General features: G+C 51.1%; 4 protein-coding genes and 1 non-coding gene across 5 annotated transcripts; 2 read left to right on the top strand and 3 right to left on the bottom strand.

The window, feature by feature from the left end:
• Positions 1-53: 53 nt before the first annotated feature.
• V8C40DRAFT_t106 lies at positions 54-135 on the bottom strand. The gene has a single exon. It is a non-coding gene; the product is annotated as a tRNA-Thr (tRNA).
• Positions 136-1,147: 1,012 nt separating this feature from the next.
• Positions 1,148-3,842, top strand: V8C40DRAFT_243505 (D-arabinono-1,4-lactone oxidase-domain-containing protein). The gene has a single exon (XM_083215459.1). The coding sequence runs from the start codon at positions 1,703-1,705 to the stop codon at positions 3,206-3,208; it is 1,506 nt and encodes a 501-aa protein (XP_083073433.1). The 5' UTR covers positions 1,148-1,702; the 3' UTR covers positions 3,209-3,842.
• Positions 3,843-12,343: 8,501 nt separating this feature from the next.
• Positions 12,344-12,733, bottom strand: V8C40DRAFT_265266 (uncharacterized protein; the record flags this gene model as incomplete). The annotated part of the gene is made up of 1 exon (XM_083219639.1): positions 12,344-12,733. The coding sequence occupies one exon, from the start codon at positions 12,731-12,733 to the stop codon at positions 12,344-12,346; it is 390 nt and encodes a 129-aa protein (XP_083073432.1).
• A 54-nt stretch (positions 12,734-12,787) lies between these two features.
• Positions 12,788-17,349, top strand: V8C40DRAFT_243496 (transcription factor domain-containing protein). The gene is made up of 2 exons (XM_083215458.1): positions 12,788-14,346; positions 14,455-17,349. Exons 1-2 carry the CDS (start codon positions 13,238-13,240, stop codon positions 16,637-16,639), a joined length of 3,294 nt encoding a protein of 1,097 aa, XP_083073431.1. The 5' UTR covers positions 12,788-13,237; the 3' UTR covers positions 16,640-17,349.
• Positions 17,102-23,918, bottom strand: V8C40DRAFT_243495 (peptidase family C50-domain-containing protein). Its single transcript, XM_083215457.1, has 2 exons — positions 20,671-23,918; positions 17,102-20,608 (listed from the first exon to the last, which is right to left on the bottom strand). Exons 1-2 carry the CDS (start codon positions 23,805-23,807, stop codon positions 17,578-17,580), a joined length of 6,168 nt encoding a protein of 2,055 aa, XP_083073430.1. The 5' UTR covers positions 23,808-23,918; the 3' UTR covers positions 17,102-17,577.
• Positions 23,919-24,163: the final 245 nt, after the last annotated feature.

Genomic DNA, 24,163 nt, shown 5'->3' with positions numbered 1-24,163 from the left:
TGGGGTAGCTGGTGACAAAAAAGAATGGAAGTGGAGAGTCCGACAAAAAAGAATGCCCACTATCAGAGTCGAACTGATCACCTTGTCATGTCAAGTATTTACTAGTGACACGCTATACCGCTTAGCCAAGCGGGCAAAGAGCTTTTGATGCTGGCTGATCTGTCAAATCAGTTTATACACGCTTGACGACCAAGCTGCGTCGAATTTAGCGAGACCTCATTATTCGGCAAAGGTCGTTGGTTTAAACCTCTTATTGATCGACAATGGGCCCCCTCCTACGAAAGAGCCGACGCAAGCGAATCTGACGAAATCTAAGCACCCGAATAGTTGCAGCCTTAAAAACTACCGGAGCTGGAGGGCGCATCAATTTCCTTGTGATTTGCAAGCGCCGTCGGTCCGAGGAGATGCCACGCCTCTAGCATTAATAAAGCGCCGCGCCAATATACGAACCATGAGCCCACTCCGACAGACTATTGCAGGACTCGGAGCAGCAAGAGCAGGTTTTTGGACATCGGCAGTTGCATTGCGCGCGCAATATGTTTCCGCGGGCACCAATGGCGAACGTTCAGGGGCAGAACATGCTTGGAATGGAGGCATCTGCATGGTCAAGCTCGGGTATTAGAGCGAGATGGACGGAATAGCTTCATGGGTAAAGTGAAGTATAGGACTGTACTCGCGGAGTACAGGTACTTGCGAGGAACAATCCAGGGATTCTTCAATGGATGATTACTACAGGATCAGCGATTTACGTAGAAATAGCTTCAAACAGTCTGTTTGATGAACAACAGTCGGATGTCTCTGCCGACGGTGGACCTGATAGCTTTGGAGTTGACGGTTAGAAATGGCTCTCGGAAAGAGTTCCGTTTTGGCGAAACTGGCTTTTAACGGCAAGCAATGCGCCATCTCTCGGATCAACTTAAATAAAAGTTCACACCCTCATTCTTTCTGACGTCTGCACTGCTAAACAGCAACTACTGTCAGCTGTCAAAAGACGGCCTGTCATGTTGTCCATCTATACCGGCAAATTAGCGCAAGCACGGCTTAACTCGGAGGTTTGAGTAGCGCCGACGCAGGGACCAAATTTTTTTTTTCTCAGATCTAGAGCCTTGAGTGGCCAAAAGCTGGCACCCATTCAATTCTTAGTCCTAGTGTTACCTTGATAGCAGAGGCAATTGATAGCAGTCTGCTCAGTACCTATTCTCGTTCGCCGAATGAATTCCGTAATTGCGACGGGAAGGCTGTTAGACCTTCCCGGGTAGGCGTTACAAATCCGAACTGCGTCTCGATGCCGCAAGTGGCACCTGAGAAGTAAAAAGTGAAAAAAATCGTTGCATCATGGAAGCGACGTCTGTGAATTGCCTCCTTCCTTCGCGAATCTCGCCATTTGTCATTTGAACAATGGCTCTCTTCGTTTCATCTGATGCTCTTCTTTCATCTCCAGCCCTCTTATCTTGACTCACGGGGTGGTTGCACCGACTAAAATAATCTTGCGCAACAAGGATTCTTCACCACAGCAAACAAATTGCGTGATCACCCTATCAAGCTACTGTATCTCTCTTTGGAATCCTGCCAGCGGCCATCGGAAAAGCCGCTCTTCACTCTTGCCCGCTGTCTGTATCCTAGATCAACGGGTGAGCTGAAACGGCAAGGGAGAAGAAAAGAAGAAGAGCAAAGAAAGGAATCCAGCGGCACATCCTGCGACATGCACAAACTGCCGCTTTTCGGCTACGGCGAGGGTTCCGTTGATGGAGACGAGATCCTCAACGAGCGCGCCGTCTTCCACCATACTCACCACACATGGGCGCGCACATTTTCCTGCCTCCCAGAGCTTTACATCCAGCCCGAATCGCTGGAGGAAATTGAATGGATGGTCAATTATGCGCGAAAATGGCGCAAGCGAATCACGACTGTGGGATGCGGACACTCGCCCTCTAACATTACCTGGACCTCGCACTGGCTGGTCAACCTGGACAAGTACAACAAGATTCTCTCGGTGGATGATAAAACCGGCATCGTGGTGATGCAGAGCGGCATTCGCCTGTATACGCTATGCGAGGAACTTGAGCGCCACGGCCTGGCCATGCCGAATCTCGGCAGTATCAATCAGCAGTCAATTGCCGGTGCCATCTCAACGGGAACCCATGGCAGCAGTATCCGCCACGGCCTCATGTCCGAGGATGTCCTCGCTCTCAAAATCACCCTTATCGATGGCACCACCAAGTCCTGCTCCAAGGATGATAATCCTGAACTATTCCAAGCCGCGCTGCTCTCTCTTGGATCTCTTGGCATCATCTCTGAAATCACCTTCCGCGCTGTCCCAGCCTTTAGCCTCAAGTGGAAGCAGACCATTGACTCTGATTTGCGAATGTTCAACGCCTGGCAAAAGGACTTGTGGACTCAGAGTGAGTTTGTGCGGGTCTGGTGGTTCCCTTATACACGCCGGGCGGTAGTCTGGCAAGCCGAGAAGACGGAAGAAGAACATCGCGAACCCCCGGTGAGCTACTACGATGGATCTTTGGGCTATTACGTCTATCACAACTTGCTCTACCTGGCCCAGTATGTGCCTCGCATCCTTCCGTGGGTTGAGTGGTTCGTATTTGGTATGCAGTACGGATTCGCCAACGGTTCCACCACGACAGCTGTCCAGCCAAGCCGCAAAGCCCTGTTGATGAATTGTCTCTATTCTCAGTTTGTCAACGAGTGGGCGATTCCCCTACACAAGGGCCCAGAGGCGCTTCGCAGACTCAGCTCGTGGCTCAACCAACTCACGCCCCAAGACCCTGACTATGTGCCACACAACATTCCCTTCTCGGCTGAGGGCCTCTATGTTCATGCGCCAGTTGAAGTTCGTGTCAGTGATACGACTCTTACTTCAAACGCCCGGCCTTATCTTGACCCAACTGTCAAGGATGGCCCGACGTTGTATCTCAACGCAACTCTGTACCGGCCTTATTGGCAAGATCCACCATGTCGGGAACGTTACTATCAGGCATTCGAATGGCTGATGAAGGATATGGGCGGCAGGCCCCATTGGGCCAAGAACTTTGAAACCTATAGTACCGAGATTGAAACCATGTATGGCGGTGACCTGGACAAGTTCAGACACATACGCGATGTTGCCGATCCAAACGGCCATTTCCTCGGGCCTTGGCATAGAGACCGCATCCTGCGCCAGGATGCTTGGTATGACTTTGAGGAGAGAATTTAGAAAGATGAATCCTCTGAGGCACCCTCCTGTTAAGACAGGGATTGCGATCTCGGCCGAGTCTGGGCAACACTGTGGCCCTGCAAGGCGGCAACTCTGGGCGATGTCGTGGGGGGTTTTCAACAAAGGAACGGTTTAGCATTCATTCGGTGTAGCACCATTATAGACCTGGGCGGCAATCCTTCATTAGGCTATGTAAATATTTTCCTTTGGGCCGAGAAGATGTCTCTTTTTGGAGTTGGAGACGTCTGTAGTAGAATAGGCCCAGCACAAAATACAATTAGAGTTGTTATACCCCTAGCACGTTGGTTATCTGCTAGGCACAGTAGCTTGGTAGCTCGATTCATACAAGTCAGGCAAAAATACTGGATACTGTCAAGGGCTATCACATGCAGGGACGACCAAATCCGTGATGGAGGCTGAAGACCCGTTGGTCTACCTGCCGCATTGATGAGGGAGATCGTCAAGGAACCACATGGTCCGTAAGTTGAGAATAGTTAGCTTGCCGGATTCATGACGCATAGGCGCCGCACCCCTTGACCGAGTTATCTGTAGACTGGTTGAGCAACATCAAGACTTTTTGATCCAAGCGTTGATCCTAAGGACTAGCAGTTTCCAGACATACATACATACAAGCAATATGTAGCTCCGTTGTGCGAACAAGAGTGCCGATTGGACGCGCTTATCACGGCGCAAGGGTCCCTAATCAACATTTTTTTTCTTATATGCCACCCGTGGAGCTCTTTAGTACAGTTTTTACCTGGGGTTTGACTCCTAGCACGAGTTTACGCTCGTATAAACGGGAAAATGGAACTACTAGTATATGTATGTATGTCATCTGCAGACATACATGGATGAAAGAATCCTTCGCCTAAAAAAGAGAGTCAGACAAGCTATCTCTAAATTTTCTTCGTTTCTCCTTCCTTTTCGTTGCCGTTAGTTCCTCGGCTCCGAGCCTATTTTACATTTCGAAGGATTTTCTTGCTTGAGCGAGAGCCGCCGCTCCTCCCCTCCCCCCCGGGCCGTACCCTACTGTATGTATGCTTACATGCCTTACTACTATATACCTTGTGTTATACAGCAGTAGGATGTGTGTCAACTTACTCGTGCTCTGTCTCTATGTGGTTTGCCACGGACCCCGTTCTTGGCACGAAATTGCGCCTTTGGAAGGGTGAGGGGGGTCTTTAGACCTACCCTGGAATTTTTCGGGCTCTTCTCCGCCGCCCTACCTAATACAGGGAATTGGTGGATCTTTCTTTTTTTGACCTTCAGATATGTTTCGTTTTTCTTCTTACTATTACTGTTAGAGGCTGGCCAATCAAACAGCTCCAAGGATCATCCTGACAAAACTTCCAAATTCAATAAGAAAGTGTCCGAGTAGTTACTCGTACAAGTATGGACGAGGGTTAAAAAGGAAAAAAGGTTCTTCATGCTCTTCCTGATTGGCGCGGAGAAACTTTCGCTCTTTCTTTTTGATAGAGCGGGATAAGGGCAAGGAGAGAAAACGGGGGAGGGGTGGCGTTGAGTGAGCTGTCATTGGATGTTTGGGGGCTGAAGACGGAACAAGTGACAGGCTGTGTGTCCCCTTGGCCTCTTTCTTCTTCTTGTTGCTTCTTCAGTTGTTACACAAGTAACGAGTCAGTCAGGCTGTGTCTTTTTGTCTTTCCGTGTATGTATGTATGATGAGAACGTCGCATCTCGGGGGCTTACGTACTACGGGCATGCGAATGCGAATCCTACTAGGGGGCACTTTGTATAGGTTGTGCCGCTGATGTGCGTGCATGCCCTTTCTCGACAAGTTTTCTCACGACATGCCTTGGCAGCACCCTCTTTTGGGTGCAAAAGGGCCAGGAAGGGGTATTAACAGGACACCCTTCCGATGAGCTCCCCTTGTCTGGCCGTTTATCTGTTCTTTTCTCTCTTTCTTGTCCCTGTTGTCCCTCTCTCTCTTGTCCCTTGATTATAATCTTGCAGCTTTTTGCTGCCCAATCCCTGGCGACCGAATCTCGGCACATGCAAAACTCGGCCACCAAAACAGACATTTGGCGTAAAACCCGGCAACAAAATCCGTAGTCGTACTGTACATGGCTGGTTCGGTAACTTTAGCTGCAGCATATCGGAACTTCTCCGAAAATGGTCCCTTGGCCGACCGTTTTGCTGCCTGCCAAGTCGTGATGCTGATATCCCAGATACAGAGCCTGCATGCTCTTGATGCGCAGATTCATACAAGCAGTATAGTATAGGTCGTCGGAGGATTTTGCATCCTTCCTGAGCCAGCAAGGTATGCTAATTACAGCATCAACAGTGAGGATTCGGTGGCCCTGACCTAACTGAATACAGGTACGTCTCGTATAAAGAGCGAATCTCCATTGCCATGGCCCAATATCGCTCAGGTCCAGAACCGTCAACGAGGTAGCTGGGTAGGGCCTAAAACTGTGTAGCGTCTCGTGATGCCTACCGCATCTGTGCCTGTGCCTTTAGATTGTGGGGGATGTAAGTCAAGAGATATTGGCTGAGGGCACAGATTCATCAACGCTTGCAAGTCGGTGAAGTTGCTGTTAGCCCTGTCTGTCGGAATTGCCCTGCATTGCCCAGGGTTATCCACGGGTAGTCGGGCAAAGGTGGATAACGGAGCTTAGTTCCAGAAGCGCAAACCGTTCAGACGCTCCGTTTCACTTGACTTGTCCCACAGAGGGTTGAACCTCAACAAGCCGGCACTGTTTCTACAAGATTCAAGGTCTAACAAATCATTATGCCTGCGACAGAGAATAGCGGCCATTCCAGATACCCGTTGATGATTTCACTGAAAAAAACTCCGGTATACCTGGTAAAAATAACATTCATGACACGGCGATGATGTAAAGAGAAATACCTTGAAGGGAACAAGTAGCAATACTGTGCTCCGTAGAGTGGCATTTGCTCTCTTAGGCTGAACTGGGGGGTCTGACGGGAACATGAAGCGAGGCTAAAAGGAGAAACGGCCATGCAATCTGTAATATCTCATATTTTTAAAACAGGCTGAGACATGCTAGTAGCAGTAGCAGAGATGATTACCTGTGCAAGTATGACCTTGCAATATGTATGCCTGGCTGTGGCGGCCGGAGCATGGCTAGCATGTATGAAGTTGTGACGAGCATGGAGCGGTACTTTGCAGTACTTGTACTCGCACTACGGAGCCGGTTCTGTTGCTATCTCAGAGCAAAGATACGGTCCTATTATTTGTCATTGATACTATATTGGCAGTCATAGTCTCCCAGACAGCAGACCCCTTTAAAAGAGGTGTGCCAACAGGCTGGACAAACGGGAAAACAAGGGATAGAAATGCCCGAATGCAACTAGTGCGGGCTTTGCGGAAAGTTGACTTCCTGAGTCGGGTTAACAGCGGGATGGTGTCGCTATATTGCAATTCTTATTGCCGCTAGAGCAGTCGTACCCTGTCAGGGCTGGAAAGTGAATTCCGAAGTGGAGAGAAGGGAGCCCAGAACTCAAGCCCAGAGATGTGACGAACATTCCATGATGGATCAAAAATAGATTGCCTAGCATATCAGTTGTGGTAAGCACCAACTCACAAACTTTGCGCCCCTTATAAAGTTACCTCCTAGCACAATAAACTTATGAGAGTTAGTACAAGTAGAGCGCGAGTACTGTCGCGAGCCGAGGACAGGCAGTGGGGGGATTTGTCCTGGCGAGTTTGTGCGGACACGGCGCGATACGAATTGCTACCTTGGCTGAAACTGCAGTCATCGACTTAGTTAAGCAGCGGCCCGCCAATCCAATCTTGAAAAGCGAGATGTATGCTCGAGACAACCATGCCAGGGCAGGCTCTGAGATGACGCATATGCGGGGGAACAACCCTGGGTGAGGGGCTGGACTTTGTTCGATTCCATAGATGTGGCCCGCCATTTGTTGAATGACTTGTAAGAGAGACGGCACCGGGACATGCACGTGGGATAACACCAGGTGGATTGGTTCTGTCTACCTAGGAACCCAGAGGTGACAAGGTTTCGACCACACAGCATACTTTTGTGGTGTACCCAGAATCCCAGAGGATATAGTGACTGGTCAAACGTGCTGAAGACAGAGTTGTGACCAAGTGCGGTGACGGGGTGCCACCTGCGTAGAGATGGCAATAAGCGACGATGACCAGCAGGCTAACTACTACTGGCGCAACACTGGCCTGCGTATTGGGGTAAAGGCCAAACCAATGATGGTTTAGCAAAATAGACGTCTTGAAGCTGTTGCACATTGTGGGGCGCACCGGCGGCTGTGTTGATTCATCATCGCATTTCCAACTTGAACTTGGTGTCTCGGCGTGAGATGCGCAGGGAACGCTGAGACTCGGCTGCAACTACACGCTGTCACCGGGAGGAGTCTGAGTACGGCCATATCTCCGGAGTCCGCCGAAAGCGGCTGCCCCGTTGAAATAACACCGAAAGGGACATGGATATCGTCAGTAAGGACGCAGTGCAACAGGTCGAATGCATGATATCCCGCGTTCCGTGATCCGTGTTCCGTAGGATCGCAAAGGCGGTGATAAAAGGCCGGCCGCACGGGGTATCCTTGCAACTCCAACGGGAAACAAAACAGGTGCCGCCAAGGCATCCCGGGAAGAGATGGAATCCCAAAGAATGCATATATAAACTCCTACTGATGATGCGGAAGATGAGAAGATGGTGCCAGGAGAGTGCAGTAGGTCTCACAACGCAAGCAAGCTGTTTTTTCTTCTTTTTCTTTCTTTCTTGGTGGCACCTTTGGTCGCCAATGGAGGGAGCCCTGCCGTGAGCAAACCGGACATTAAAGATGATTTTTTGCTGCGCACCGGCCTCCACACTTCAAGGAACGCTGTCCGTAGGGCAAGTCATGCCTGGTCGGAGGTGGAGCTGGGTTTCGGGTCCATCTCGTTCTACAAGTAAGTCAGTGGAGAAACTGGCAAAATCCCCGTTTGTCGGTATTATGTATGTATCGTATGCAACGCTGCCGATCGAAAGTTGAAACAAGGCAGAAGAACATTACTTATCGCCACTGAACCAGGCTGATGCTGATGACTGCCGTAGGTTGCATCGCAGAGTCGTAGGTGAGGCCTGGAGACGTAGGTCTGGTACCCACCTCTCACTTGCTGTGCTCTGAAGCAAAACTCCTTGGATCATGATGGCGGTAGTCTGCAACAGTCCTTGGAAACTCGCACCAGCACCAATACTAGCACCAATACGGAGAACTGGCACTGGCTCTGCAAAGCTTGCGTGCTTGATTCCGGTACCTCCACTTGGTCTTTGTTTGTGGGCTTTTCGCCGGGTCGGGCAACAAGAGAGTACGAGGATTCAAGCATCAGTGATCAGATGCAAGGGGAAGCGAAAGACAGGCAGGTTGAATCTCTCAAGGTCTGGTCACGATCTCAGGGGCTGAGCCTGGGGCGTGCCTGAGTCGGGAGTCCGTATTGCAGTCCGCTGCTCCTGCCCATATCGCATATTGATACCTGGATCTTGAATGAGTAGGTGAGTCTGAGTCGGGGCAGTTGCCGCGCACGTGCTATTCCCCAGCCGTACTTTACCGGTACCTGTACCTGTATCCGTACTTTACCGGTACCTGTATCTGTATCCGTATCTGTACTTGGGCCTGGCTGTCTGTCTGTGCTTGCAAACGGGCTGTGCACGTCTTCGTAGAATGCATGTATGAGTAGTTGAGCTGCCATGTCACTCTGCTCATTGGCCAGGAAAGCAGCTGTACAGTACGAGTAAGAGTATGCCCGAATGATTGCGACGCCTTTCTACCTCTTTGGCTTGTTCTCCGGCGGGTGTCAGTTATTTGGCTGCAGGGATTCTTTGTTGGAGGGTCCCGCGTTTAAAATTAACTTAAAAGGCGTGGGAGACCTTGTCCAGCACGACGGGACGTCATGCCAGTTGGCTTGCCTTAGTGCTCTCTCTTGACAGGGGCCCGCTGCTCCAGGCGGAAAAGCGGTGCCGGGGCAAAAGTTTCAGGGCCAGAGAGGGCTGCTGGAGCGCTGCTACTAGCTCTAAGTTGTGCTGGCGCATGCAGGCACTTGCAGGCACTCTGGCTCTTGGTTTCGAGTCGCTTGTCGCGCGCAATGCCACCAGACTCGACCGTTCGCCGTCAGCAAGGGGAGACGATCTTTGCTGCCAAGAGTGATGCCTCGCCAGGTTGGTTTTGGTAGTATCCTTGACTGTACCTCTTACTTACTAAGACGCTTGTGCAGGTACTTGCTGATTCCAAGCCTGACTCTTTTGCAGATAAGGTAAGGAGGTAGGCGGCAAGTGGGTATGAGTCCGGGGAAGGAAGCAAGTTGCTTGCAGCCTTATCGGCCAGCTCTACCTAGTATTGCTGTTACATGACAAGTACGAGTAAGTTGAGGTACCGTGCTCGTACTGGCCAACCTCAACAAGGTACACCGTACATGAATACATGTATTTGCCTTGCCTTGCATTCGTAGGAGGCGTGAGCCCCTTTTAATGCACTAAAGAAGCAAACATGGTATTCGTATTTCCATTACAGGAAAGACACCGGATTGGTTTCTGCGCCGTATTGCCTTAGTTAGTAGTACTTGTGTTGATGTCCATATGAGTCTTCAATATGGCACCTTGCCGACCAATCTACTTGCCCCCTAGCACTTGTGTTGATAGTACAAGCACGGACCGTGCATCTACACAAGTGCCTAATAATATCAATACCTGTACGAGTACTGATGCGACTTCAGCTGAGCTCCTACCCCCGTAAGCTGTTTGATACTGCCATTTCCTCGTTGGCTTATCGACATGGATAGAGAGATTCAAGGCGTTCGTTCAAGTCTTGATAGCATCATCACTGGGCCTAGGCACTCAATCACCAGTACATCCTATGTGACAGGTAATGTTTTGTATTCATTCTCGTCCTGGGGTGCCGGAGTTATGCGAGCACTTTGACAAAAAACTTCAGGCTCGTGGATGCTAAAGTTGCGGAGTGGACCTCGATACATGCGGACATGAACGGCAGTTGGTAAACGACAGCTTACCTCGGGGTCCATTTGCAGTTGTGTCCGGCGAGGTCATCATCGGCTCGGGTCTCTGTAGAGCTAGCAGCTTGCAGCCCACACCTCCAGGCGACGGGAATTTGGCCGTGGGCGACGAAGGATTGGCTGCGACTCGATGCCGCTAGTTTAGCTGCTTTGCATCTCTCGTACCCATTGCTTGCGACAAATGCCACATGTTGTTCTAGGGGGCAGATGTGCGTGAAAGCGTTATCGCGCGGGATGAGAATCTCACCGCGGTCCACACGTCCACACAATAGCGAGAGCCAGCCATGAGGGGGCCATGCTGAAGCCATCGACGATGGCTTCGCTTGTTTGTGACCTATAATACAATACAGCATAGGCAAATGGATGGATGCAACGACATATGCTGCTAAGCTCTTCTTACCACCGAAATTCCAAATCTAGCCGCTACGTCATCACCAAAGCAACTCTGATAGAAATCCGATAATGTACTTATTCTTCATGAAGCACAACTCGGCCAGAGCGTATGCGGCTATCTTATCTATTATCCGGAGCGTTTTTGTGAATTTGAGTTTTGATCTTGCTTGAATCCGTCAGGCAAACGGAGTTTCCGGAGCAAGCCTCAACCCGAACCACACCGTTGCCCTTCTTGGAATTTACAACAGGTATCCTTCGAACCATAGCTTGGCTGTAGTGGCAGGCGGCAGCCACTCGGGGACGATGCCATTCTTTGCGTGCTCAGCCCCCCCCGCGCCGTCTCTGCTCCGGCTCTGGCCCAACGGTGACTAGAGACTAGAGCAACGTGTCGCCAGTTACTGTGCACGCCGCGTCGGCTTGAAGACATCCGCCATCTCGATTGGTGGGTATCATCGAGTTATTCGCGGATTTTATTCCACGTTGGCAGATTCAAACGGTCTTGACGGAGAGGGCTGCTGCGTCAGCCGCCCAAAGGCGCGCCCCGAGGCACACAATCAGTGCATTTGCTTCGCTTGGGGGCCTCAGCCGTTCCGGACCCCGTCGCGGCAAAATTTACCCGTGCTATTGATTATCTGCGTCTGCGTCTGCGTCTACGTCTTCCTCCTTGATATCAGGTTGCCGAATACGGGAGGAGGGGAGAGGGCAGCAAAGCAAAGGCTCTCTATGGTGATGGCTTCTGTATGATTCATTTCAGAGCAGCCTTGCAATCCCGTCATCGGCGACCCCTCTTCTGGCTGTTTCTGCTGCCCGCCTTTTCTGGCGATCAGACCCTCTAGCTCTGCACATAGTCCTGCTAATGTTCCCATACAGTTTTTAGTCTTTTGCTGCCTGCGAAGAATCCGAACCTCAATAGCATCGTCAATGGTGTGAGGTGTATGTATTTCGACGCCGGTACAGCCCTAGTTCTAATCGTATTGACCTGTGTGTATCTGTACCCGTGCTGTGTTGGTTTCAATTTGATATATTATACCACACCCATCCTTATATATTGCGGTGCTGATGGCTTCGATGTCTGGGCTCCATTTCAATTTCTGTAGGTTCACCCCAAGCGACCGTGCCCCCGGGAACCACCGTTTTGGTCAGTGCTTTCCATTCGGCACCAGCTCCGTTTTCACCCCCACAATTAGGCGCCAGCCTGGGGTATTCCCAGCGGCGTGCACTGGCACACTAGGCGTTCAGTGGCGTCTGCAGGCCCCGTCTGGCTGGTGAGCAGGGGACCAGTTGAGTGCTGCACAGGTACCTTGGCTGCTGCTACCAGGTACGAGTACTGGCATGGAGGGCCTCGTTCAGTACAGCACTGCGCTTCTACAGCACAACTCTGCATGCACATGCTCACATGGGCATTGCAGCATGGCAGCATGGCAGGACGCACATTTGTGCTCAGGACGGGTATGACAAATACTGGCAGGGGCAAAAGTAAGTACTTGGGCTTCTCTGCCTGATGCCGTAGATATTGATGTCGGTATCGATAGGTACATGTAGACCAAAGCGCCTGTCAAACCCCGTACCCGTATCTTCAGCAGCCTTGTTCGGGTACTCTGTACATGTGAGTACTGTACCCATTGATGGAATGGATGGATATAAGGGTCGAGCACCAACTCGCCAAATTCTCCAGGTTAATGGAACCAACCGACCGCATTAGCCCGCTAATTAGCCCGCCCAACAGGTTCCAGATGTCTTCAGTTAGCCCGTCTAGCAGGCCCTACAGGAGCTGGTAGTCTTGGTCTGGTAGCATTTACTCGCACCCAGCACAGGGGCCACTGAACTTTGCGGCCGCCCACGAACCCTGCCAGAGCTGCCAAGCTCGTGGCTGCACGAACGGAAAAGGGAGCGCCGTTGTACCGAGAACCGAGTCCGGAGTACCTGTACGCTCCGCCGCGCTGTCGAGTACCATCTGGCGCAGCGAACACGCTCGGCGCGGGCAGCAGTCGTAGCCCTGGCAAGCCCTGGCCAGGCGGCGTCAGCACAAGAGCCAAGTACTCGAGTTCGTACCAGTACCTGCGGGCGACCTTACCGATACGCGGCAAGAACGGAGTGCCTGCTGACCCACGCCTTGTGGCTCTCTTCATCGATGCACCTGCCTTGTCCCACCTTCTGGTGCTTGCTTCCTGGCTTGGCTTCATCTGCCAGCTCAGTTCCAATCTTCTCTCTTGAATCCCCTCTTAGTTTTTGCTCTGCTCTGCTTCTGCCTCTGCTCTGCTTGTTAATCAATCTTCATCCCACATCAACTCCATCATCGTCACCATCACGGATCTCCCACTCGCCCGCTCGCATAAACCACGCCAGAATCCCCCTGGCCGGACGAACCATTGCCGCTGCATCGCCATCTCCATAGTCTGGCTGCTGGAGAATCAATCAGCTTTGAGCTTCCGGCAGCCCAGTATTTCCAGCCGTGTGCGCCCCTGCTGCGCCGGCACCGTCTTTGACAGATACAGATACGGCACTGCCGTTGTATCCAGGATTTTAGACCCGTGAAATGCCCAGCAATTGGCCTTTCCATCTGCTGTTCCCCCCCGTTCCCAATTAGAGAGAGTCACTTTAGTCTCTTTGGTCTGTAGACCGGATACCAAACCATGTCGGACGGCCGGGCCGGCATGAATCGCCAATTCCGCAACACAAATCGCCACAACTTCGATCCGTCCCAGCTTTACGCGCAACGAGAACCTTCTGGCAGCGGGCAGCGCGAGGTGCCTCCCGACGACATCATGGGCGCCAATCCTCACTTTGGTGATTTTAATTTTCCCTTCTCTGCCATCCCCGATCTCCACATGCCTGATCAGCCCGGCATCAATAACCACCAGGCCGACCCTTTCTCACAGCATCAGCCCGGCGCCATGACCTCTGTGCCGCCACACAACATGAATGCCGTCAACAGCATTGCGAGGCAGCCATTCGTACCGATACACGACCAGCAGATGCCCAGCGTAGAGCTACCCAACGGTTCGATGGGGAGGAAATCGACTCCGGCGTCCAACTCCATCACCGATGACGGAAATGACGAATTCGGCCTCTTGAATCAAAATCGCGGTGATGGTACAGACTTGGGAGGCAAGTCAAAGGATGACTCGTCCTCTGCACCTCCGGCATGGAGCGAGCTCAAGACCAAGGCTGGCAAGGACCGAAAACGCCTACCGCTCGCCTGTATCGCCTGTCGTCGCAAGAAGATACGCTGCTCCGGCGAGAAGCCCGCCTGCAAGCACTGCATGCGGTCACGCATACCATGCGTTTACAAAGTTACAACCCGAAAAGCCGCACCGCGCACCGATTACATGGCCATGCTCGACAAGCGACTCAAGCGCATGGAAGAGCGCATCATCAAGATACTGCCAAAGTCTGACCAGGAGACAATATCGACTGTCCCCCGCGCCGTGGTCAAACCCGCCATCCCCGGTACCGGCACAATGTCGTCAAATAAGGTATCTACCAAGAAGCGCAACGCCGACGAAGCATTTGGCCGAGATCTCGAGGCTTGGGCCAAGGCCCCCAGGCCGAAGCTACCGGAAGATCATGCGGCCGGCTCGCCCGAGTCTCGCGAAGCTGCGGAGAACGAACTGCTACGCGAAGGAAGAGAAGCCCTCCCCCCCAAAGATGTCCAAGAACACCTCACCGAAGTCTTTTTTGATAATGTTTATGGTCAATCATATCATCTTCTCCACAAACCAAGCTACATTCGCAAATTAAAGTACGACACGTTTTCCACGGGGGAATGAAGCACGTCGCCTTTCCTTCCTAGTGAAACCCTTTCATTCATTCATCCATACAAGATCTAAGCAGCTAACGCGAGCTATAGGAATGATACGCTTCCGCCTGTGCTAGTCCTCTCCGTGTGTGCCATCGCAGCGCGCTTCACGTCGAGCCCAAAGTTCAACTCGACTACCAAGCAGTTCATGCGTGGAGAGGAGTGGGCCTCTCATGCCAGAGATATCTGCACCAAACGATACGACTGGCCTAATATAACGATACTGACTTGTCTTCTCATCTTGGGAATGCACGAATTCGGAACATGTCACGGCGGCCGCGCCTGGGCCTTGGGTGGGCAGGCCATTCGCATGGCCTTTGCTCTTCATCTGCACAAAGATTTGGAGTATGACCCGCAGTCGCGGAGTAAGAAGGTGAAGCTGAGCTTCATTGACCGCGAAATTCGTCGCCGTGTCATGTGGGCTTGCTTCATGATGGATCGATTCAACTCGTCCGGCACAGACCGCCCAGTCTTCATCAAAGAAGAAACTATCAAAATCCCTCTCCCCGTTGCCGAGAAGTATTTCCAGTTTGATATGCCTGCTCAGACAGAATTTTTAGATGGCAGCGTCCCCGAGTCTAGCATGTCCGAACAAGGTGAGGTAGATAACCCTCGTGACAACATGGGGCCGTCTGCCTATACTATTCGATGCGTGTCTATTTGGGGCCGTGTCGTTACGTACTTGAACCAGGGTGGCAGAGAACAGGATCCCTATCCGATGTGGAACAAAGACTCCGAGTATGCTAAACTGGTGCGGGACACTGAGGAGCTACTGCGTACACTTCCCGAAAACCTGCAGTGTACTCGCGAAGCTCTGGAGATTCACCGAGCGGAGAGCACAGCAAAGCATCTCCTGTACCTCCACATGGCCATCCAGCAAAACTTGCTCTTTCTTCACCAAGCCGCCGTTTCCTTCTCCCAAGATCGTGTCGGCGAGGAGGCGCCAGATGACTTCATCCCACGAGCCAGCGTCAATACTTTTGCGGCGGCTAACAGGATATCAGACCTGATAAGAGACGCTGAAGAGGTGCAGTGTAGCATATCGACACCTTTTGCTGGGTACTGCGCCTTCTCCTCGGCCACCATCCACATCACCGGCATCTTTTCTGGGAACCCGGCGATGAAAGCTACCGCGGAGGCTAATTCCAGCATAAATGTGAGATTCCTGCGCAACATGATGAAGTATTGGGGCATGTTCCACTGGATGGTAGAAAACATTCGCATCCAGTTTCGCAACGCCCTCGATGCAGCCCGCACGGGAGGCCCCAACAACGGCAGTACCGCTTCATCTCCGATCCTACAATATTCTGACTGGTTCAATCGCTATCCTCACGGAGTTTCGGACACGGACTACATGGATCCCGCCGTGTATAGGAAGAAGGAGCGGGGAGAGGATGGTGCTTTGGAACAGAAGCCAGAGCTTCAATCGATTGAAGAGTTCTTCACGGCTGTTGGGCCGATGCTGAACGACAAAGATGGGCAGCGACCTGGACCATCCAAACGGAAGGGCACCCTGAAGAAGCCAACCGTGTCGAATACGGGCATTGCGGAGTCGCAGAAGACGAACGAGCAACATGCGGCAGCTATGAGCGGGCAACACCTCCATGACCAGATGAGACTGGCCATGCAGCAGCAGCAGCAGCAGCAGCAGCAGCAACAACAACAATCTGGACAACCGCCGAGATTCCCCAACTCGCTTGGGGTGCAGACAACCAACCCATCTGGTTTCAACTCCCTTACCGTATCGCAACCACAAAATTCAACATACCCTATGATGCCACTAGGCCCTGCTAATGCTGCACAATTCCCCCAGAGTGTGCCACTGCAGAACTTCTTCTCTACAGATCTGCTGTCTATGAACATGGAACCGTCGAACAGCATGATGAACTCGCTAGACAAACAGATCTCCTATGGGGACTTCTCCATGGACGCCGGGAATGTCCTGATGAACGGATCTAGCGGCTGGGGAGGCATGTCTGGAAGCAACCCTCAGTCCAATTCCCAGATTCACGGCCAGCAAGGCATGAAGGCTGAGAACATGAGCGGCGACGATTCTCACACCCAAGATCAGATGGGTAGCAATGCTCTAAACCCGTACCTTGGTCAAGACGCATCCCCTGGGTGGTTCTTACAAATGGAGGGTCAAGATATGGGCTTCGGAAGTGTCGATCCTTTTGCGAACTTGTTTGGCAGCAACGGAGGAATGCTTATGGCTGATCACCAGGGTGGCATGTAATGACATACCATGGAAACTATTGGATGAGAGTTCGTGCGAGGCACAATGTTGTGGGAGAAGGATATATCAAGGCGCCCTTTGGGCGTGTTCTTCATTACTCGTATATTTTATCTTGCTCTTTTTAAGACGGCAGGGCCGGAAACGACTGCTGTCTGTGTCAAATTGGTCACAACGTCGGATTATGAAAAATATGTGTGAGCATTTCTGGAAAGGAAAATGGCGCTTGGGAAGGATGGATATTGGATATTTTTCTTTTTGGCTCAAATCGGACATATGTATATCCATATATATACCCAGGGAACACGATTTTTGGTCTTTTGGGAGGGCGGGAGGAGCATTGATGATTGGCCTTGCCTCTAGCATATCTGGTTTTTATTTTTATTCCTTTTATCTTTTATCCCTTGTCGTTGATATATTTCATGGAGATGGAGAATGGAGGTTTTATGCCTTGTGAGGATGGGACGGAAGGGGAGGGAACAAACAATTGAAACGAAACGGCCTTTCAATCTTTTTCTTTGGTAACGGTTTTGATGTGTGCTATTTTGTTTGATTGATTGGTGTTTATACTTTGTTCATTTCTCGATGGGAAAGGATTTTAAGGCCCTCAGAAATTGGTATCATATGATGAGTTTGATGTGGCCTCCAATTGTATATCTTTTATAATTCCCCAACTCTTCAACTAGAATGTCATAACATCATATTATTTTCTACTTTCATCTACAAAATTCATATACGCCCTCCGCTATGCCCAAAAACGAAAAGTGTGCGTAATGCCTAACCATCTAAGTAAGGCCATTTCATTATCCAAACGCTGTGGTCTCATATCCATCATTCAAGGTCATATCAATCCGCTTCCCTTTTATAAATTTACCCTGTTGTCCGTCCGACCCTGTTTCCTCTCCAAGGAGTTTTCCATGCCGTGATTCTCCCCATAACCATTACTCCTTCTTAATGTAGACCGGAATTCCATACAAAACAACTGCCGCGCCGTTAAGATACTTGAAACGGCACGCATTCCTCGCCGTAGCCACTGCCTCCGCAAGTGATGCGTTGCGAACAACATCACCGCGCTCATGGCGACTCACTTCCTCAATCTCCTCAGCAAAGCTCCTAGCCTTGCCTTTACCCTTGTTCGTCGCCCCATCAAACGTGCCCCTAGCAAAGAGCCCCCATTCTTCAAAAGTCTTGCCGGCAAACCGGTCAATGTCGCGATCAGTCACATCCCAAAGCGTGCCCACGACAGCCGGACACCCGGCCATCATGTAGTTCCAAACAGGGCCATAACTCTCAAACTCGCCCGCATCAGTCAGGGCCGCGGAGCTACAGCCCATGAGGAACGTCGTCGGCCTGCACTTTTCCAAGCGGCGGATCGTCTTGCCACGGATGTACTGAGCACCGCTGCCGTGGCCAAAGTACACCATAATCTCAGACGTGGCGAGAGCCCTTTCGAATTCCGACTCCTTTGGCGCCTTGTTGATGATACCGCTCCACGATGAAAGGCCTGAAAAAGCTGGCTGAAAGAAGGTTTGCGTATTGGTCAAGTCAGATGAAGGGTTGAGGACGTACGTGCCAGCCTTTGCTGAGACAAAGTGGCCATGCGATTTTCTTGCCGGATCTCCGCCAGCCTCTCGAATAAGCTGACGAAGGCATGCTAGAGACGGTACGCGAGACACGGAAAGGCCATCCATGCAGGGCAACGACTCCCAGGGGAAGGCATGGAGGAGTTTGTCGAGAACGAGCACAGTATGCGTACCCTCCTCCCTTTCAGTAGAATTGGCGGCGTTGTGATATCCACGCAGAGCATCGTACGTCTCCAGAACCATCCCGTCAAAGTCAATTTCATCATAAGCGTTCCGCTCGCCATGGAATTGCAGGATATCCACAACAAAGTAAAGTAAATCATTCAACGCCTCATCAAAGTCGACGTCAGGCTCAGTCGGATCGCCCAACCCAATGAAAAGATCGAGTATCCTGGGATCCAGAGTTACAGTCTCTGTTCTGATTGTCGTCTTCTTGCCGCGAGCCTTGTTTCGAGACGGCAACATCCTGTCAAGCATTTGGTGGAAATCCCTTCGAAAGCGGGCTAACAGCTCCGCATTCTTACGGTGTTGGGAAAACATGCCCTTGAATCCTCCCAGCCATGTGGTCTCAATGGTGACCAAGAGTTTCTTCAGTCGAGAATCAAGAGCCTGTCGCTCGGCCCACCAGGCACCACGCTCTCCCTTGGCAGTAAAGTCTCGCGCGGAGTGACTGCTTTCGTTGGCTAGCTTGATGAGCTCCAACAACTCCTCGCGGCCTTGTGCAAAGTTGAAGACCTCAGAATCTGCATCCCGAGAGTTGGCCCTCTCCAAAGGTAAGCGCAAGATGAACGAACCCTGGCCCGCCTGGAATTTGGTGATACAGAGATCGTGGCGATTATCGCTCAAAGAAATCGAAATAACGCTCCATTTCTTTGGAATCAAGTCAACATATTTCTCCTGGAAGTTGGTTATGTCGGCCATTGCTTCCGTCGTCGGTGGCTTGTGGACTGGAGTTGCAACACGGATAGGGATCGTATCGTTATTTAACCCGGCCAGTGTCTGCTGCTCTCGTTGCCAAGTCACATTTCGAGCCATGTCAACAGCAACTGTGCCTAGCCCCGATTCTGAAAGTGATTTCGAGGCCAGTGCTGCCGATAAGAAAATGACGGTGCTCTGGAGCAGCGCGGAGATGCGACGAACCATGCTGCTGTCAGAGCTTGATAGTGCAGAAGCGTGAGCTTCAATCAAAAGCTCTTGTGCCTTTTTCAACGCATCAGCGAAGGCAGGGGAATCGGAATTGGAATCACTGGAATCCTTTTGACGCTCTCCAGAAGCATGTAGATCCATAGTGGACACGGCAGGGAATGAGATGGTCGAATCTTGCATGACCGAGAAGACAGGATCAGAAATCATCTGCTCCATACTGTGGCCAATTAATGATTCTGCCATCATGACCTGTTCCTGAGAGAGCACGCCAACAAGTTTGGGCAAATCTTTGAGCTGCTCCAGGGCTTGTAATGCAGACGCCCAATCTTTCTGGTAAATGAGCCCCAAAGTGCGTGACAAGATGATGGCGGCATGGAGGCTGGCATAATATATATCTTTTGGTAGCTGTACGATATCTGCTGCAGTTGCCGCTTTGGACTTGGCCGTGACGCGCTTAGAGGGTTTAGAGGCAGCCGGTGCCTTTGTCTTTGTTGATCTGGTGGATCTCGTAGTCCTGGCTTCAGTAGGTTCCTCAACGATATCGCTGTCGTATTCATCCTCGGCCGAGCTGAGAAGACGAGCAGTCTCCTCAGCCATCTTTAGAAACTCGGCAGCTTTCTCGTCTTCTCCGATTTCCCAATAAAACTCTCCGAGTTGACGAGCAAAGCGAACACGAGCTGAACAGGTATCGCGCGGCAGCTGTTCTTCTGCTTCCTGGAAGGTAGTGAGTGCTTTGGGTAGCTTTCCGGCCTTGAGGTAGACTGATCCGGTCCAGATAGCCACTTGCGCTTTGTAGAGTGAGGATTGAGTGCTCTCCGCAATCTTCCAAGCAGACTCGGCATAATAGACTGTTTCCTGAAACATGCCGATATGGGCGTAGACTGAAGAGATGTGTAAAAGGCTTCGAATAAGCGGACTGGCGAGAGTCCAGAACCGAGGACCAGCCACCTTTCCCTTTGACGATGTTAAATCAGTACTACTGTTATTAATGTCTGAAAGGCTCATATCAACGCTCTTTTGGTCGGCTTCTAGTGCTGCTTCCAGCTTGGTCCAATTGTGAGTAAGCATGCGAACGCTCGTTTTCACAAGTGAAAGGGCCTCTTGTATATCTCCAGCTTGAAGAGTAACAATGGATTGCAACAGTGAGGTGAGAGATATGACCATCGAGGCATGAGACTTGCTTCGAGCCCAAGAGGAATACGGACTATTGCAAATCTTACTGGCTTTGGATAGGCAATCGAATCTGCAAACTGTTAGCTTTTCCGTTCTTTTTAATACATGCATGGTACTCAAAAATATGCTTACGCAGTGTCCATGTCGCCAATGCCGGTGTGGTACTCTGCCTGGGAAAGGTAAAATTCGGCAAGAACTTGGTGCGATAGCCCATCATAGCGACTGAGAAGCTCTTGAGTCTGTACTATGGTCTTTAGAGCTTGAGGGAAAAGTCCAATGTTTACGTATTGCGCTGCCAGCTGGCTATGGCTGAGGACTAGTCCATCACCACTGGCTTCTGTAGATCCAACGAATACTCTTGACAAGGTGATGTTGAGCTCCGAAATGGCAAGCTGGAGACGTGTCTCTCCTTTAAGGCCCGCAAGCTGGTGCAATGAATGGAGATGATCGAGGAGGCCCTGAGGGTCGTCTATTATGGTAAATAGCTCGTCTTGCGTCTCACAAGTCCCAATCATGGACTTCCAGGAATCGATTGCCTCGTTGATTAGCGTCGACATTGATCTATCAACGCGTATCAAAGCACCGATAGAGGTGCAATAAGCCTGCATATGGGGAATGAAGTGGGCTAACGAAGTATCCTCCCCGTTGCCTTCGGTTTGCATATACTCCCATGTTTCCTCGGCCAGAGAAAGGATGTTGGCAAGCTGCTCCTCCTCTCCAAGATTCTGGTAGCAGAGATGCAATAACGCGCGGAGTCGACGCACCGGATACTTTTCTAGTGTGTATATGCGAAGCAAAGCAGCCACTCCTGCATCGTAAAGACCAAGAGGCTGTGATGACGAAGAAGAGCTAGCAAGACTAACACGCATCATATGCTCCAAAACCGCAGCACGCTCGGCCTCTGGGAGGGGAAAAGTCCACTCGTTCCACGAACTATCAATCTTGGACATTGAGCGCAGAGTGCGTGACATTAAAGATATTTTGTCGTTCATGCTCCATGCAAGGGTTGGAGACTGTGTATCGAGGGCAGCGGCAACATCGGCCAAAACGCCATTCTCCGCCATACTAGAACAGATGTATCGCAGCGTTTGCACGGCATCATCAGTCCTGCCAGAAGTTTTGCACAAATCAGCAAACATCTCAATCTTTGTCGATAGTTGCGCCTTCTCCTTCTCTTCCTCGGTACAATCCTTAACTACGTCAATTGATCGATGCAAGGCTCGCAGGAAATGCTTATTCTCTTCTTTAGATCGACTAGACTTCTTCCGGAGTTGCGAAAAGATGGAAAAGTAAAGGCTTGAAATCTTGACGGCGTAGGTGCCAATGTTGTCTATCTTGGTGGTCGACAAGGTCGAGGCATTCATGCAGTCAAGCAGTGAGACACAATGTTGAAGGACATCATCGATAGCTTGCCACCCGCTTGCATCGGACTGGATGTCGCATTTGATGACCATCAGGGTAGCATCAAGGGTCTGTCCTATGGATTGTGCAACTAGCTGTCGTCGCTGATCAAACTGAAGAACTTGCTTAGACGATGCGTCTTTGTTTGGTGGTAGTCCTGTCCATCGGCGAACGAATCGTGGATATTTGAGAACGAACGTTTTAAGATGGTTTACTAGATCGCTTGGAACGGTGCTTTCTCTTGCCTTCGGCCCTAAGCATGTCATTAGGAGGCCAACGACGGAGCGCCTTGCAAGCGACAAGCTTTCGAGAAGTTCATTCAACTCTGCAATTGTTCCACTGAGGCTACCATCTAGGCCCTCGATAACCTCGCAGAGCAGAGGCTCAATAGTATGATCCATATCGGCCTTCTTCAAGGCTACGGCAAGGAGGCGCGCTGAGACGGAGCATCTGAGAACAGAGGAGTCTTGGCCCGGGGTTAGTGAGCTCTTCAATTTCTGGAACCATCGGTGCGCTTCGGTATATCGGCGTTCAGCCTGAGCTGCGGATCCTAAAATTTGATGTATCGATGCTAGAGGAGAGTCGAATGATGTTGCTGGATGATATTTCTGGGCATGAATAAGCTGCATTATGGTGTCGTATGATTCGGAGGCTGTTTGGTAGACGGAGCCCTTGTCGAGCTTTTGGCGACGGGTATAAGCTCGTAAACAGCGAGAGAAAGGAGAGACTACATCATTATCGATATTTCCCTTATGACCAGCCAATTTCCACCACTTGAGTTGGATCCGGAAAGCGAGAGATTGTAGTTCGAAAGCAACGTCAGGGGATGGGCTAAGTCGAGGCTCGGTAGCTACTGCGTCCTCCTGGCTGGAGATGCTGGGCGCAAGCGAAAGGAGAACTTGGGATAGAGATGCCATTTGGCGTGCTGCCTTTGCGGCCTCCTTTGCCCCATCCTTGGCTAGCGAAGACAGTAGGTTGAATGGAGACGAGGTATAGGAATCGGCGAGGTAAGGTAGGATGACTTCAATGTGAGAAGGCTTCTTTGTCGCCGCAATTAGCTTTAGAACCTGCATCTGGTAGCCTGTGATGGTGGCAAGGCTGTTCTTCGTGATGGGGCCATTGAAATTCAACAAGTCGGCGATTGCTGATGTGGTGGTTGTAATTTCAGATCCTGACTTCGCGTTGCTCGATTGTGACCCATTGATTATGCTGTCCAGCCTTCGCTTCAGCACTCTCAGCTCTTTTAAAGCTTGGTCATGCATCCCCAAAGCCAGCAGCTTCCCTGTCAGCGCGGACATGCCCGTCTCCAGCTGAAAGTCTGCTTCGTCCGGTTTTGTTGGGCCCTTGATAGCTCGAAGTGCAGAAAAGGCAATGCGCGCACACTCTACCGTGGCAAGGCATCCGGTCGACTGGGCGGGCGCTTGTGATTTCGTCTGGCTTGATTCGACATTGGCGGACGTAGCAAGTCGATTGAGGGCTCTGGGCTGCGCTGGAGATAGCGGTGAGGATGAGGATCTTCGTGATGACTGTCTGCCCGCATCTTCTCGAAGATCGCCGTTTTGTTTCGGCTGGGTAGAGGAAGGTAGAGGCTTCGCAGCCTCGGACAGCGTCTTGAGGGTGACATTGATGATGTGTGTTGCCAAAGCAGCCCTTTCCCGTGAGCTCAGAGTCTCGCCATCCGACCCAGCGCTGCTTTTTGTTTTCGTCGCGGTTCCGGCCTTTGTGGTTCGTGACTTTGGTCTCGGCGGTTGCGATTCGGGTTCTGGCAGCAAAAGCTCTTTGAGTGTTACTACGGCGGCGGGCGTGCAGCTCGATGTTGACGAAACGGCTGCCTTGACGGCGTCGACCTTTGCCTGTAATGAAGCCATCTAGAGTGTTCTTTCCGCCCGGAGGGGTTAATCATATCATCTCAATGTCCCAAAAGCCAATCCAAAATAGATTCTGCCTTGCGGCGTGAAGTTGATTATACAAATGAGTGTATGAGCCTAATGTGGTAATCAATCTTCAATGTGCTAGAAGAGCAGGGATGTCAAGTTAGAGCTGTCACGGGTGAATATCGGGGGTTGTCTAGGGCAACTGGGCCGGGACAAGCGCCATTTCGGAGATCCGATTACGATTTGCCGGGTTCTAGAAAACCTTCAACCGACTGCATAGAGTAGCCTGAGCGTTAAAATCCACACAAAAATCCAGGCACGAATTCGACAATGATGGCTCAACGGCTTTT

The sequence above is a fragment of the Trichoderma camerunense genome, assembly GCF_050948025.1.
Source record: "Trichoderma camerunense strain CBS 138272 chromosome Unknown V8C40scaffold_8, whole genome shotgun sequence".
Classification (NCBI taxonomy): Eukaryota; Fungi; Ascomycota; class Sordariomycetes; order Hypocreales; family Hypocreaceae; genus Trichoderma; species Trichoderma camerunense.
This window is presented reverse-complemented; position numbering and strand designations above follow the sequence as displayed.

What these genes read in the sequence shown, in the direction of transcription:
- V8C40DRAFT_243505 (XM_083215459.1), top strand. Translation starts at nt 1,703, where the DNA reads ATGCACAAACTGCCGCTTTTCGGCTACGGCGAGGGTTCCGTTGATGGA.
- V8C40DRAFT_243496 (XM_083215458.1), top strand. Translation starts at nt 13,238, where the DNA reads ATGTCGGACGGCCGGGCCGGCATGAATCGCCAATTCCGCAACACAAAT. An exon ending in AGCTACATTCGCAAATTAAA is followed by an intron (nt 14,347 to 14,454) that starts GTACGACACGTT and finishes CGCGAGCTATAG; the next exon opens with GAATGATACGCTTCCGCCTG.
- V8C40DRAFT_243495 (XM_083215457.1), bottom strand. Translation starts at nt 23,807, where the DNA reads ATGGCTTCATTACAGGCAAAGGTCGACGCCGTCAAGGCAGCCGTTTCG. An exon ending in ATTGGCGACATGGACACTGC is followed by an intron (nt 20,609 to 20,670) that starts GTAAGCATATTT and finishes AACAGTTTGCAG; the next exon opens with ATTCGATTGCCTATCCAAAG.